The sequence below is a fragment of the Amblyomma americanum genome, chromosome 8, assembly GCF_052857255.1.
Source record: "Amblyomma americanum isolate KBUSLIRL-KWMA chromosome 8, ASM5285725v1, whole genome shotgun sequence".
Lineage (NCBI taxonomy): Eukaryota > Metazoa > Arthropoda > Arachnida > Ixodida > Ixodidae > Amblyomma > Amblyomma americanum.
Window position 1 is genome coordinate 36437914 of NC_135504.1, and position 14177 is coordinate 36452090.

General features: G+C 46.8%; 2 protein-coding genes across 4 annotated transcripts in view; both read left to right on the plus strand.

Moving 5' to 3' along the window:
- Window positions 1–14177, plus strand: part of LOC144101349 (uncharacterized) — a 145358-nt gene that overhangs the window by 110536 nt on the left and 20645 nt on the right. The gene's annotated exons all lie outside the window — the stretch shown is intronic.
- Window positions 843–11095, plus strand: LOC144101479 (ATP-binding cassette sub-family A member 6-like). Its single transcript, XM_077634660.1, has 5 exons — window positions 843–859; window positions 7240–7347; window positions 9058–9155; window positions 9689–9785; window positions 10222–11095. Exons 1-5 carry the CDS (start codon window positions 843–845, stop codon window positions 10820–10822), a joined length of 921 nt encoding a protein of 306 aa, XP_077490786.1. The 3' UTR covers window positions 10823–11095.

A 14177-nucleotide genomic window follows, 5' to 3' on the forward strand; every position in this document is an offset into this window, starting at 1 on the left:
TCGATTGCGGTTATCGTGGTAGAAAACACATATGCTAAACTTTTCCTCATGCCCAATACACATCACAATGGCTCTCAGACCTCCTTTCTGCCTATGTTCTTTTTAAATGCGATAGCTTCGTTGATCCACCAATGGGCCTTCGCTCCATTCTATGTCTGTCTTGCATGGACATATAACCACCGTTCTACGCCCTGTAGTTGCTGTTATGCCTTCCAAGGCATAACAGCAACCTGCCAGGACACTTTTTCACAACTCAAATATGTGCTGTGTTTTTTGTATTGTCTCTTTGTTAGGCAGCGCATTAAGCAGTTAGGTGGGCAGATGAGATTAAGAAGTTTGCGGGGATAACGTGGCCGCGGCTTGCACAGGACCGGGTTAATTGGCAAAATATGATAGAAGCCTTTGTCCTGCAATGAACTTAGTACAGGCTGATGATGATATATGCAACCAACTAAAAGTAAAGCTGCTGAAAGTACTTCACATTGGCTGTTCATGCAAGTGTTAAAATTAGCGGAGCCTAAGGTCACTGTTTGTCCCACGGTTTAAGTTTGCATTTAAGAATTAGCTTGTTGATTGTTCCGCTGCTCTACGGGCAGTGATCTTTGCAGCAGCTAGAGCTCTAAACACAGTAATGCAAAACCGAGAAACTTATATTTATGTTTCTTTTGCTAGCTGCTCTAGAGGCTGCCCATAGCTGCAATGACCATAAAGTGGAAGCAGCCAATAAGGATTGGCTGCGTCATGCACCTGCGAGACATCGAGGTTCCTCCAAAAACGTAAAATAGCTTGTTTGCTTCCTAAATTTTTACGCCCACTGGTTGACTGAAAACATTTTGATAAAGATGGCCTACTGGAAACGGTCAGAATGTGATACATTGTTTTATACATGAGTTTGACTTTTATTTTGGTCATTTATTAAATTTTTAACGAGATTGTCTAGCTTCTATGCAACCAAACTTTCATTTTCCTGGAAAACCGCAACATGTGTGACTTTATATTTGTTTCTGCCTGCTAAGCCTTGTAAATGTTCAATTAACTGAATGAGTTGACATTCTACTGTGTTGCTATTGCTTTTTGTGCTGCTTTTTTAAAAATAATTTCTAGAAGAGCATAATCTACCCTCCTCATTTTATAGATGTTTCGTTAAAGCAATGTAGATATGCAACTTTAATGTACACAAGTGAAAATTGTTTCAATTTCAGATTAGTTTAAGTAATCTTTCTGACCCCATTATGTGGAAAGTTGTGGCTTGCTGATTGTGCTAACACGTGGTGTCCATGATATTGCTTCTGGAATTGGAGAATGGTTTTCAGTCCAGGAATAATCAATGTCTGTTACCTACTTTAGTTTGTCAGCTGTCTTGCCATATTGGTTTCTTTTCCCTGGAAGGGATGACTTAGAAGCTTGAGAACTAATGTCACCATAATTTTTTGAGTAGATGTACATTTTATATAAATGCTGGTTGTCAGGTTACTTTTTGCATCAAGTTTTGAGAGCATTTAATTTTTGCGCAGCCAAGTAGTGGCCATCTGTCACCGTCGGAACCATTACAGCCCCAGCCTGCGACGAAATCACCATGCTTCCCACCGACCCTATATTCTCCAACCAGGCTTTGAGAGTTTTCATCTACTCTGCTAACCTTTTGCTTAAGAAAGCTCGTCTTTCTCATCTGTATTCATGGGCGTCTTAAACAAGACGCGCCCTAAGTTGCTTTGTAAGTGACAAAAGAGCTATACGACCAGTCTCTCGTGTAAAAATGGTGCTTGTCAACATACAGTTGAAAAAGCTCAGTGAATAACTGCATAGGCTCGTTTTCTTTATTAAGACATTAATTACCACCCTGTGCTGGTTTTATTTGTTATGGCTTTTGACATTTTTACCACCCTTTGTTAGTTTTTGTTATGGCTTTTCTGATGCAGATATTCTAACTGAAAAAGCATTGATGCTAAGTAACTTGTAATTGTTGCTTAAACTGGTGGAGTTATATTTTCAAAGCCATTCATTTTTCCCTGCTTAATTTGGTGCACACTCTATTGAGTGTAAGCATCAGCAAGAGGACTGTATTGTGCTTCAGCAGCTATCGACTGTTGCTCTGCAGTGCTGCATAGTTGTACTATCAGGAGCAAAAGTTTGTGGGACTCGGGTGTGCGGAAAAACATTTATTCCGGCACAGTAGCGTAATCCACCCACCTGATCTGTATGGAAGCTTTTTCCTCTGTTAACTACAAAAAGTTTTGTTCCCAGAACTCGGCCTCCCGCAAACTGTTATAGACACCGTAGTGGGACCAAGTGTCTAGAGTCTAGAACCGTAGTATGTTGCTCTTATCATCAGTAAAGCACAGTCAAGGTTAGCAGGCAGCTTAAGTCAGTAACATAAATTCGTGTGATGCTATTGTGTGTGTAGTCTATTTTTATTGAGGTGAAATACATGGGAGAGTAACCATTTGTATCAAATGACAGTACGCCAGTTTTCATAGGTATGAGGTGCATAAGACATCTATGTAGCATTTGTGGCCACCCAGTTGATGCGACAAATATCCAACTACGAGGTTTAGTGCAAATTAATTACTAGAGGTACAGAGGCACCTTTGGTGATCTTTTGAATGTCTTATGTGTGTTCCATGGACAAATTAGGATATCCATTAGAAGTATGCTATGTGATGATGATACACATTATGGATATTCCCTGGATGCAACAAATATTCAACCATAAGATCTAATGCACATCCTATGCTAGAGGTACTGATGCATTTCTGATGATCAGTGGAACATCTCCAGTGTGTTCTGTGCACTTCTTGGGATGTCTATAAGAAGTACACAATATCCAGCACTGCGCATTCTTAGGATATTCAAAGGGCATACCTATGTGGTTATCTGGGGTTGTGCAGAAAGTTCGCAGACTGAATGATTTCAGCGGAAAATGCTCGCTCCAAATCATCTTTATAGGTTTTCACCATTTCACCAACATATCAGCCTGCTGTGCCAGAGAGGCCTCGCTCCCAACTTCTGTCAGCAATTTTAAGAATCCGAACCTTTCGCAGAGTTCAGTGTAGGCAGCCTTTCGCACTCGCAAAGCAGAGCCTAGGCTGTCAAGTACAACGTTGTAGGTCTCTGCAATAAACTTTTTCCACCTTGTAGCGCACTACCACTTTTTCCGTCCGGGGACTTGATCCCGATAATATCCTGATAACATTGATTGGTACTTAGCGTGCGTGCTCTCTCTTCGAAGGTATCAGAGGTCGCAAAGAATTAACAAAGCCTTCTAGAGAACTCAGCAGGTCTACAGCAGATGTAATCTCTAGGCCTGGTTTCCGAAGTGCTATGCTCGTTTTATCAAAGCGCTCCAAGGTTTCACTTTAGTAAATCGCCATGAATGCTGTCTCTAGTTTTGTCATTTTCTTGAAGAGAGAGTGCGCTTCGTTTCTAGTGTCACCGTTTTTTTCCTCGTTCTTTGATATAGCTTCGAGGCAACACAAGACTGCATTGAAATTTTTCAGAATGGCCTTGCATGATTCAGCGTGTCTCGACCACCTGGTCTCAGAGAGACTTTGCAAAACAAGCTGCTGGCCAGTTCCGCCCATGCTGTTCAAAAGATACCTCCATCGCTTAGATGAGGCAGCAAAGAACACATAAAATCTCTGAATTACAGTGCAAAATTTGACTGCCTCAAGGCAACTGTCAACGCTACACCACCAACCACCAAGTTCAGTGAATAACCAGCACACGGGATGTAGACTGCCAATTCGTTCAGGTGTCTGATTTGGGCTTACAGTCCTTTGTATTTTCCTGACATATTACTCGCATTATCATGAGCTTGGCTCCTACAATCATCAATTGAGATGCCATTGGTCGTAAAGAGGGACATCACGGTATTGAAAAGATACAAGCCAGTATGTGATTCGATTGGAACAAATTCAAGAAAGCGTCCGTACACTTTCCCATTTTCATAGTATCGTATGCTCGACAACTTCATCAGAAATAGTTTTTGACAGATACGATGGGTGACCTTTTCCTTTGTATGCGTAGCATTTGATGTGCTCCTCTAGAAAGGAATCAAACTTGGCAATGGCTTTAAGCTCTCCCACATAATTACCATTTCCCAATGAACCAAAAATCTCCTCACTACCCCTAAACGCTAGGTAGCGCTCAGCTAAACGCTTAACTGCAACGACTACGCGCTTCAACACATCTGCCCAGTAAGTGGTCTCAGTGGCAAGATGCTTAACCAGCTCCTTGTCAATTGTACTGCTAGGGTTAGAGCGGGCGAACCATGCTGCCACGCAGTTCCGGTGCTCGATGCTATTTTCATGTGTGCAAACCTTTTCTTCTGCTCTTTTCCTATCAGAAAAGCCGTGCGTGGTGAAAGCACTGGGGTTGCTTGAAATCGGAAATACTTTGCACATGAAAGGGTTAACAGAATTTTCGCACTCCGAGTACATTAACCAGTGTCGCTCGTACACCTCCTCACTTACAGCCTTTCGCACGAAAAGATGAGGTGACATAGCGTTTGTGAGTTTTGTATTGCCTTTCCGAAGATGGAAAATTTTCTCCCCGAATTTCAAAATACAATGGCCCTTTCTCAAGGTATACACTCCGAAAGCTCTCAGCAAACGTCCGGCCACTTAACAGGGTCACTTCGGAGAATCTCGCAACATACCTCTTGCTGCGGGGGTGTCTGTATTTCTCTGTTGCCGCAACAAGAAGCCGTATCATTCGTCCTCTCGAGGCACACTTTGTAAGTGGGAACATGATTATTTGAAGCCAAAGTAACAGAAAAAAAGTGAGTCGGTTCTTGGAGTGTTGTTTTCTGGCGCTTGTCAGTAGAAGGAGGCTCATCGGGGAGGTTTGGCACCTGTTGATCGGCAGTAGTAGAAATCGGGCGTGGCTGACCGGACACATGGAGCTCTGTGGCATGGGCCCGGCCGAATAGCATAGACGTTGCTCACTCAGGAACAGGACAGGGCTCGGTTTGCGTCGGTTGCTCAAAAATATGGAAGACCGAGGTTGGCTCCATTTTCACAGGATCCAGACAAGCAAGATGAGTCAAACCTTGCTTCTTGCCAGGAAACCATGGTGATGGAGTTGGCAAGTCCTCCACAGAAGCACAGTCAGTACTATTGGGAGTTTGACATGGGCTCTGAGCAGAGCGATCATACTGCTCCGCGGAAGCTGCATTCAGTAGGTACTTTGTCATCTTTGGTAGCTTTTTTTCACGCTCTTCTCTTTCTAACTTCGCCTTTCGTTTAGACATATCACTTTGATGCTTCCTACCCAGCATTTTCGCTTGAATGGATGCTAATTGTTCACCGCACCAGGCACTTCGTCAGTCCAACGCAACCGCAGATGTCCAAAGGTTGCTGTCCCGATGACTGGCGCACGCTGCCTGGATGGTGAGTGGCTGGCCGAGAGTGGCACGTCTCCAGGGAGTTCCTCAGCAGGCGGGCTTATGCAGGCTTTACCGGCAGCTCGGGGCTGAATCGCAGCCTGCGATCAACTTCCTTTCATAGATGCACGCCACGTCTGTCTCTTACTAGTGCCAAAGCAGGCGTTCACATATGCATATAGTTCCTTGTACAAATTCCTTCCTTCTCCACACAAACTCACTCCTCCAGTTCCGGTCTCGTCTTCCTATTGGCTAGGAGCAATCGTCTGTTTTGGGAGGATCTAGATTTTTCTTTCACCCCGTCAACGCCGAGCGCGAGAACGAAGGGGAGAGGGCGACTCCTAGCCCAGGCGAAGTTGCGCGCCCTCCGTCACCTCTGAGTCATCTCTTTCGACTTCTTTCTGAAAAGTTGGGTGGCCAGTCTGACCTACTTTTCCCGTCGAGCGCGCACGAGGGTGTGCAGCCACAAGGCAGGAATGGGCCCTGGAGACAGGCCTTTGTGTCCAGCTCTCCAACTTCCCCTTCACTCTTCCACAACCCTAGCCCGACAGTGAACATTCCATGCCCGACGGCATGTGGACAAAAGCACGTGTGACGTCTTCTTTCCTTTTCTGCCTAGACTCAGATTCATAGTCAACTGCTATCGGACTCATCCTCCCCTGCCCAAATTACCGTCACGGTAAAGAAACGTCGAATGGGAGGCGCTTTTGGGTACTGCAGCACGTCCCTTGTATGAGAAGGAAGAGGTGGAGGGTGGCGTGGTGTTGACGAGGGGCAAGGGAGATTTAGGTCTTCATCCCACATTACATGTTTTAGGCGCTTCCCCTTGCCCCTCATCTCCAGGTAGCACTGGACACACGGACTGACAGGAAACCACAAAAACTCTTCCAAGCAAATGCAGCTCACTTCGTAAGAAAGAGGGCCCCGCCGGGGTGGTGGGGGATTCCTGTTTTTGCAGCTCGACAAGCTCTCCCCAAATGACCAAGCTAAACGCATGCTGTTACATTAGGCGGGGGGCCCCGTCTGCTCGTTCTGGTTTTCTCGCTTCATACATGTCGCTCGAAGTTCCGTTGTCCATGGTTCTATATACTAAGCAGGTTAGAATAAATGGGCCCCCTTCTCCTACTAGTGTCCAAAGTGAGGCCCTGGGCTCCAGCCTCCTCAGCCCCCCCCCCCCCCCTAAAAAAAATCCAATGCTGTATCTATGCGTGGTCCCTTGTTTCAACAAGGTTTTGCGATGCAGCTGTGGTGAAATTGTTAAACAGGCACGCGGACACCATTTGCCCCAGCTACGTCGAACCACACGTTGCGCTGATGCTTCGCGCTTCTCTATTCTCCGTCTTTGATATCGCTTGCTTTGACTCACGCAGTCATTATAACAGCTACAGTAGAGCCTGTCGTTTTGTGATTGTTGCTGTTCTGTCTTCACTGCTCGCTGCCTGCTTTGAGCGTAGCTTTCTCTATTCCTTTGTTACAGCATGACAGTAGGCATACAGTGTCAAAGACACAACGCAGCTCCGTATGTTGTGTTGTGTCCATTATTCTTTGTGCGGTCCATCGCGCTGTAGCCATGCAATCTGAAAAGTAACTCGCCCAAAAAGTTTGTAAATTTATCGCAGCGATTGATGCGTCAGAAGGCTTCAAACGGTCTTTCTTGTGGAACCGCTCGGAGTTAGAAATAACACTAAGAGAATTAGCAGTGACAGCACGTTCAACATAACAGGGCGTGTTCTGAAGTGCCCTGTAACAGTGGGGCCAGTAGAGTGTAAACAGAGGACACCGGCTGTGGCAGTTCAGGGGATCCTCTTGCTTGTGTTGTCATTATCGTGGCTGACTGCTATTCTGTGTCATTGCAGGCGGCTCCCTCGGTCTCCCGTCAGGCTCATGCATTGCTCGCCGCCCAGGGCAATGGAGGGGGCTCGGGCAGCAGCACAGCCAGCTCCTAGCTGCCGTGCTTTCGTCACGTGGGTGTGAGCCACGACGCCATCGCAAGTGCCAACAGCCCCGTCTACTCGCCAGGTTGCAGGCGGAGGATACGCCAGCATGTCTCGGGTGAGGAAGAGCGTGGCCGTGATTGGCCCATGCCTTTCGTTGAAATCGCAGCTGTTTATGAAGCAAAAAAAGAAAAATTAAAGGTGCACTTAAGTTTCCTTACGTGCGGAAATGCGAAAGAATTTCGAGTTGTGCCGTCTCCTCTTTCACTTAGTAATGTAATTAATCATCGATGGTAGTTCATTAAATGAAGCGGTCAAGGAATTTGCCATTTTCTCTTTATTAACTCTTACTTGGTGTTATTAATCATTGATTAATTAGTTCTATTGTTTATTTGCTTATTACTTTATTACTTATTGCTTATTGTTTAATTGCTTATTATTATTATTTCTCAAGGAATGACCAGTAATTCACCAATTTCGTCAAATACGCCAAGTATTTAGTGAAATTAATTGCCTATAGAGAAAAATTAGCACCTTTCGTACAGACCGACAGCAATACATTTTCGGACACGAATAGGTGAAAACGTAATCGTTACACGCATTCATACATTAAAATTCGAAGTGCTAAGCTTTGCACCGTAACGCGCAGAACTCGGGGAAAGTTGTTGCCATCTTGGTGGCTGCCCCTTTAGAACACCTACAGTAAAACAGTAATGTCTTAGACCTGGTTATTTTGTGCCAATACCTGGGCTACTGCAATGCGCAGTCACTTGATGGTCACGTGATCGGATGTCGACTGTGTGTGCATACACATCCAACATCCACCAGGACACCCTTCTTATAACAGCTCTTGCAGCAAAACCCGCTAAAATTTGGTATGCCTACCTAAGGTTATCTCCTTAAAGATTTTGACATTTTTCCTTTCGCTTCGCGGAGCGAGTTTTGTGGCCTGTGTTCTCTTCGGGCATTGAAGCACATCATACTTCTAAAGATGCTCCAGAATCTGCATGCACAGCCGTTTTCATTTTTGGTTTAATTGAAATGCCGCAAACAAAACCGTGACTTCACTCTCGCTAACCAACTTATCCACCGCTAAAGGTCATCAGTAAGATGAATATGAAATTGCGCACTGAGCTTGAGGTTGCAGGATCGAGGTTGATGGTGGCAAAATGCGAAAGCGGGCACATGCTTTAGGATCCGAGTGCAAGTTGAAGAACACCACGTGGTTGAAATTGATCTGGCGCCTCCCCCCCCCCCTCCCGCTCCCACACGCACACACGCACAGACACTAGTGCCTCCTTTATACAGACTACGTAAACCGTCTGAATGCTAAACGCCGGGTATTACTAGAAAGTGATACATTGAGCCGAGATTGGCTGCCGATCTTGCAAGCCTGAACTGACCACTGGTCCCAAATAGAATAATGATCTGCAGTTTTTTAGAAGCCGGAGTGTGTGGTAATGAAGCATGGAATATCCATCGAGTTATTTGAAAACGTAGCGCGAAAAAACGACACAGATGAAGGCAGACACACGACACCGGCGCTGTTGAAAAATGCAAATGCTCCTACTCGCCCAGTTTAGCACAGCTGTGTAATATCCAGCATTCGTGCGCTTTTCTTAACAGCAGCAAATATCAGTTCATGGTTCCTTTCAGTAGCGAATTAATGACGTTGGGAGAACTGGTATTGTTTGTTGTTCCATCTTCTTGATTATCCTGAGGCTGACTTTGCCTTCGCAGGGTAGCTGTCGGTGCTTTGGATGTGGAAGCTGGCCGGAGTCGCTCGGGGGAGCCAGGACGAAGATTTTCCTGGCTTGAAACTCCGGCGGCCAAAGAAGGTGGGTATCTGTCTTCGATACACTTCCCACGTAGCGTGCAACGTCGTATTGGGAATACTCTGTGGAGTCTCCGCACTGGGCTACTGATAGATACGGGGACACACCCGTCATGAGAATTCGGCGTTGTAGGAAAAACAAACAAAACAAACTCCTGCCACTGGGTGCGGCTTTGCCAGTGCGGGAGAAGTCATGAGACGTTATTCCTGTAACCCGCCCCACCATATACAGGATGTTTCACTCAATACTGTCAGCACAATTTTTAAAACTGGTCTTCTTGAGTTAGAAGAGTGCTTTTTTCGAGTACCGTTAACAGCGGTGTAGGGAACGATTTGTCGTCTGTGTTCACTAGAGGCTGTGAAGCACATCGTAGTTCTAAAGAAGCTTCGAAATCTCTGTGTGCAGAGTCGTTTCTCTATTTCAGTTTGAAGAAAAAGTTTACACCTTTCTCTCGTCTACTCTTCCAAGACTTGTAAAATCGATGCTCGTGAATCTTGCTAGTTTCGATCTAAAACGATGTATCCCGTTTTTTTGAGCCGGCATCCGGCCAGAGGACATCGACCGGCTCCTGGAGCACCTGATCCTCCTCCTGAACCTAACGCAATCCGTGGAAAACACGGTGGAGGAGTGCGGGTGAGCTGGCGTGTACGCAGGCACTGAAGTTGCAACCTTACCTGAAGCTTAGCTCTCCCTTTTGTATCCTACTCAGCTTTCAAGCTTGTAGCTGTAATTTCTGGGCCTCCGGCAGAGCTTGTCCGCAGGAAACTTGTGTGCCTAGCAACGACATTATGGAAGCTTCTGTAAAAATTGTTAGGACGCAGACCATGTTAGGACTGCAGTCGTTGCTGACGTATCGTGCATGACTGTAAGGACAAACGCTTCGTTGGTATTCAAGTTGGTCAATAAGTCCACAGTGTTAAAGGGCAATGTTGGCACTGGGCTGGATGGGGCAGGAGTATCATGGCATCAAATATATACTGTTCTACGGAGGCCTCGCAAGCGCAGCGCCATGGCGCCTGAAGCGCCTTATTAGGACAACCTGACTTTTTTTTTAACCGTTTTGTCGCAGTGCCGTGACACGCCGCAAGCTGGCAGTGGCCATCGCCATCATTGGGCTCCCCCCTGTGGTCCTGATGGACGACCCAGCCACAGGGCTGGACCTGATGTCCAAGCGCAAGATCTACCGCACCATCTCCATGCTGCGGCAGCTCGTCAAGTCGGCCGTGTTCATTGTGACCCACAGCCTGAGCGACTGCGTCGTTATGTCGGACCGTATGGCAATTATGCTCGAAGGTCAGTTCCAGTGCGTGGGCACCGTGGCCGAGCTCCGAGATCGGCTGTGCGTCGGCACCGTGCTCCTCATTAAACTCAGCCTGAGCAGCGCCTACGACGCGGAGGCGCTCAAGCTGGTGCACATGCTCGTGCTGAAGGCGTTTCCCAGCGCCGTATACAACGGCAGACTGGGCCACTCTATCGAGTACACGGTGACGCCCTCCGCCCCCTGGAGCCAGCTGGTGCCCAGGGTGCACGAGCTGCAAGTGCAGGTGGCCGCGTATGCCAGTGACGTCATCCTCACCGACATGACGCTTGAGCATGCGCTGCTCAAGATCGTCAAGTACCAGAAGCCAAAGGTCGCCTCCACACCGGCTGCCGACGCCATTGCCTTGTAGCGAGCGATATGAATGAGCGCGACGCGATAGCAGCCGCTTTGGGCTCCGCCTAAGTACGCCATAAGTAGCAAAGGTACGCGTGCACACAAGCAGAATAAAATCAAACGGCACGCTTAAAAACGAAAATTATGCTTTCTAACTTTCGTCACATGTCCATGCTATGGCTTCCGTTTTATTTGTTTCACACCAGGAAATTATGTACTGTGCACAGCGCATTTCATAAACTGACAACACAGATGACTGCGCACCCTTTTGTCGGATTTTCTGAAATGCCGCCCGTCAACCGCCCCCACTTTCTCGAGGCTGTACGGTGGCTACACCGCAGAATAAAAAAAAAACATCGAGAAACATGGAAGTGTGATTACCGTCACTTCTGTATACAAATTGATGGTATATCCGCGTGGTAAATTTGTCCATCAGTGCAGTTATTCGCGTCGCTTTGTACTGACCATCTAGCTGCTTGACTGAAATACCGCAAACTAAACCGTGACTGCAATCTCGGTAAACGACTTGTCCACTGTTAAAGGTCATCAGTAAGACGAACATGGAATCATCTTTATAGATTGTCTACTGTGCCCGAGGTTGCAGGATCGAGGTTGCGGGACGTGAAATGTGAAACCGGGCACTGCTTTAGGATTTGAGTGCAAGTTGAAGAACGCCAGGTGGTTGATGTTGATCTGGAGACACCTCCCCCCCCCCACACACACACAGGCGCACTACTGCGTCCCTTATACAGACTACATACACCGTCGGGACGACACTAAACGCCGCATATTACTGCAAAATGATGCATTGAGGACAGTGTTAATTGGAGAGACATGGGAGGGCCCTTTGCCCTGCAGAGGGAGTAGTCAGGCTGATGATGATGATCGTGTGCTTCGTGATCCCGGCTGCGGCGATCGTATTTTGATAGAGGTGAAATTCTTCACTAGTGTCTCCCTAATAGCCTGAGTCGCTTTGGGACATTGAACACCCATAAACTAGAAACCTATTCTTAACCGCAGTGAACAATGTCTTCAAGGTCCCTTTCAGCATCGAATTAATGACGGTCAGTATGGTTGATCGCTCGTTGTAGCTGCTCTTCTTTTGCTGCTAGGGAACCTGTGGTTGTCCTTATTGTAATGTCATCCGCATGCATTGCGTAGCTGATGTTTTCTATTTCGTCAAGTACTTTTGTGAGTCATATATTATCGCTGCGTTGAATAGTAGCGGTGAGCCTTGCTGGGTGCTCAAGGCACCCCGCAATTACTATTAAATATTACTAAATATTACTGTGCTTGTGCCTTGCGGGGTGCCCTTGTTTGGCACCGTGAAGCTATCAGATCTTGTGTTTTTGATGCCTATCGTAGCCGTTCGCTCCCTCAAGAAGGCTTTGATGTATCGGAAGGCTCTGTTTCCACAGTTTATGTCATTGAGACCTTCGGTGATGGCCGCACAACACAAGTTATCGAAGGCTCCCTTTATGTTGAGCGCTAGTACTGTGTGTTCTCCACTTTTTGGTATTTCTGCGAGGACTGCCTCCTTTAATTGTAGCAGTACGTTTTGGCTTCTGAAGCCAAACATGGCATCAGGGTAATGTCCCTTGTCCCCCATGCAGTCTGTGATCATTTCATTGACCACTCTCTCGTATATCTTCCCAAGGCAGGAGGTTAGGAAGATTGGTCTGAGGTTTTCGATTTGCAGTCTTTTGCCTGGCTTGGGTACCATAATTACCTCTTCATGTTTCCAATCCGCCGGCACGATTCCTTTTTCCCAGATTTCGTTTAGCTACTTGGCAAGTTCGGCGATGGCCGTGTCTCCCATGTTTCTAATGGTAGCGTTATTTATTCTGTTCTTTCCTGCTGCTGTATTTTGGCTTCCCCTATGGCTGCCCTTACTTCCTCCTGGGTGAATGGCCTATCCACCTCGGGGTTGTCTTGTCCTGTGTATTCTTGGTCTTGCTTTGGGTACGTGGTTGTGCCGTAGCATTTCCCCTTCAGTGCCTGTGTTTGTTCGTCTTCCGTTCTGGGAAGGTGTGGATTAGTCATTCCATGGACTTGCCGCTTTCCATTTTGGTTTTTGTTGGGTCTATCAAGGCTCTTAGCATATTCAAAGTTCAGGCCATGCCAGGTCTTCCTATAAGAGTTTCCGTAAACTGTTGCCAGTTTTGCGTGGCGATGTTGTCTGCGTGCTCTGATGCCTTCTTGGTTAGTTCGGCGATCTTCAGTTTGAGTTTTCTGTTGTATTTTTGCTGCCTCCATCTCCTGATACGGCTTCTTCGTGCTTCCCATAGGTGAAGAAGGTTGCTGTCTACGTCTGGGTTTTGTTCCGTGAGACGATTACGGGCTTGCGTCATGCTTGGCCGAAACGGGCAGGTGCAGTTGTTAAATTTACTACGAGAGGAAATTTATCTCAATATGGGAGCTCAGTGCGCAGTTGCATGGCGAACGAGCCAGCGGTCAAAGCTGGGAGATTTTAACGCGATAGCTTTAGAGTAGCCGTTGTGGCGAAAGCCCGATGTCCGGCGGCGTGACGACAATTCACATTGTCCAAGAGGATCTTGACGTCACAGCCACAGGACAGTCGAAGAAAGAAAAGAAATTGCATTTAAGGGAAAAGTTTCCAGCAGGGACTCGAATCTTTTGTCTTAATCGGGGCGCGCTATTCCTCGACCACGGAGAAGCTATGTTTGAGTGCGATAAAATGTATTGTGTGGGTTCAGAGTGAAATAAGAGCATGCAGCAATGCATCTAATAAATTAATATGACCAAATAACGTCAACAATTAATGTCGACAATTAGTACAGCATATATCTACTAGCAGCCGAAAGCTGCTTGACCAATCGTAGTGAGGGAACTATCAACAAGGTGGAGCATACGCCACAGCGCCAAGAGATGGCGCGTGAGACGCAGCCTGCGATTGCTCTTAAGCGACTTAAAAAGGGCTCTGAAACACCTTCCAAGGAGAGCACATAAACTCCCCAAGTCACTGCATTGTGTTAGTTAAGAACACTTGATGCAAATAATGCACTTCTAAATGCAGCAGAGAACCCACAATCACGCGCGAAATTTGGCGAGACTTTCTGGCGAATTCTTCATGCACACTGCATCGCAGGCTCGTGCATATCACAGCTCAGAGATCGCTATTGGTTAGATTCTTCTGAGACGTCAAACAGCTACCATGGCCACGGCGAGTCGGGAAGCTCCGCTCCGGCGGTGGGGCTGGCGGAGTAGCGCCAGAGGAGAGAGAAAGGCGCGAAGTCATTGAAACTCAAATTTTGACTATACTAACTCAACTTCCATAAATCACAACAAAAAAATTCCTGCCCGCGGATATTTGGGAAGCGACGTCCTTTATCACCCCAGCCCCTTCAGAG